Here is a 1,957-nt window from a genome sequence, read left to right as displayed (position 1 = left end):
CACCCTCGCCAAGGTGAAGGAGGAGGAGGTCGAGCCGTCTCCCAAGCGCGAGCCCTCGCCTGCACCAGCGATTGAGAACCCCACGGTCAAGAACCACGTCGTCAACCAGCTCGCCTTCTCCCGCCTCTCGTCCACGCCCCTGTCTGCCATTATGAACGCGCTGCCCGCCGAGGAGAAGCGTGGCCTCACGAAGAGCACGCTGCGTTCTATCATCGAGGGCACTGTCTGCATTGGCATCATCTCGCGCCAGGGCAAGGATGCCGCCGGCCAGGCCCTCGAGAGCGAGTACTACTACATGCCCGAGGGCGACGACGACGAGCAGCGGAGGCTCGCCGTTACTGACGGCCTGCGCAAGCCGAGTCTGCGGGCGTGCAGGAAACAGCACAAGGTACGTTCCATTTACCCCTTTATGACTGCTACCTGCCTTCAGAATTTCGACGAGGTCTAACCATGGAAATAGCAATACTACTGGAAGCGCCCCCGAACTCCGTGATCGCTTTTGCCTTTTTTACACCTTGACCTCTTCCCGTGTCTATACCTTTTCTTGGCCCGCTATCCCCTTGTCACATAGCTGCATAGCGAATGGCGTCTTTGTCTTGTTTTATAGTCGGAGCCCCAGATGGGGTATCATTTTCTTCGCCAGTCCTCATGAAGGGCCTGTCATCTGTATTGGTCCCGGGTGGTCTTTTCCTATTCTTCTTGGTTTTTTTTTTTTGGTGTCGGTGTCGGGGAGGACGGAAGTATACCCCCGTCACGTCATGGTCAGCGAGGCTGGCGTCGAAGGCTGGACGGAAGGAAGCATGGGATGGAGTATGGAGGGAAAGCCCGTGTATTAGATAGCGACTTTGTATCTGACGTTGACTCGGGTGAATTGAAGTGTTCAACGGCAAGTACTCAGTACTCCAGTTTCCACCTCCGTGTGACATGTCAAATATTGAGAGAGATGTTTGTTCGAGACATCGAGATCCCCGGATGACCTGTGCACACCACCAACACCAAGACATGACGTTGAACTTTCGTGCTCACACCCGATGCAACCACACGAGCGGAGTGTGCTGTCGCTCGTTCCATCCCACCACGAAATTGTGACAAATGCACTGCAAAAACTCGCGGCCAGCGTCAGCCAGCATCTTCCAACCTGCCAGCCCGCCCGAGGTGAACACGCTGGTGCAGTCCACCACACAACAGAAAGGCAACGCTACCCCGAATGCGTGCCACTGCATCGTACCATGCCCCCATCCCCCGCACCCACATCTCACCACCGCCAGTCATCGAAACCGTGAGGGTCACGACACCTGAATGTCAAGCGTCGTACCGTTTCCTGCCCTTTCCTCGCGTAGACCCCCGGAGCACCTCTCACCTCTCACTTTCGAGACCTGCCAGCCTGTGAAGTACTCCCAGCGAACGGATGGTCCAGCTACCTAGGTAAGTAAGGTACACAAGACAGGCAGCGTTACCGGGCCATTCGCACGCATTCCTCCAGCACCCCCTTAGTCCTGCAGCGTCAGGCAACCAGCCCGCTTTGCCTCTACCTAAGGTACCTACCCCGCAACAGCATGCCTAGACCCAAGCCACGCGAGAGGGAGGAGGGGGGAAAGGACCCCGAGTGTGCTCACCTCATTTTGCACCGCATGTCAGTCTAGGGTCTCGCGATCGGCAGCACGCCGGGGCGGGCGGGCGGCAACGAACGCGCCCCAGCGGGTAGGTAGGCAGGAGAAGGAGCGAAACGCCCCCCCCCCCCCTCTCTGCCGGATCGGGGATGTGGGCAGGTGCAACCCGGGATATAGGGGAAGGAAGGCAGTCCTACACTTATATGAAGGGGGGTCAACGGTCCCCATTAAGGCTGGCACGTCTTGACAACGAACACAAAATCCTAACAACGTCTGTACACAAGCACCACCTACAGAACCACCAACATCACCTCATCTACGGCTGACCTGCGTCAACAAACGCTAAC

General features: G+C 57.5%; 1 protein-coding gene across 1 annotated transcript in view; it reads left to right on the top strand.

Moving 5' to 3' along the window:
• The window catches only part of VDBG_01112 (conserved hypothetical protein), a gene marked incomplete at both ends in the record, with an annotated part of 1,516 nt that extends 1,023 nt beyond the window's left edge, over positions 1–493 (top strand). The window contains 2 exons of the mRNA XM_003009383.1: positions 14–388; positions 461–493. Of these exons, the coding sequence (XP_003009429.1) occupies positions 14–388; positions 461–493 (408 nt within the window). The remainder of the gene's footprint in view (positions 1–13; positions 389–460) is intronic.
• Positions 494–1,957: the final 1,464 nt, after the last annotated feature.

This window comes from Verticillium alfalfae, genomic scaffold, assembly GCF_000150825.1.
Source record: "Verticillium alfalfae VaMs.102 supercont1.1 genomic scaffold, whole genome shotgun sequence".
Lineage (NCBI taxonomy): Eukaryota > Fungi > Ascomycota > Sordariomycetes > Glomerellales > Plectosphaerellaceae > Verticillium > Verticillium alfalfae.
This window is presented reverse-complemented; position numbering and strand designations above follow the sequence as displayed.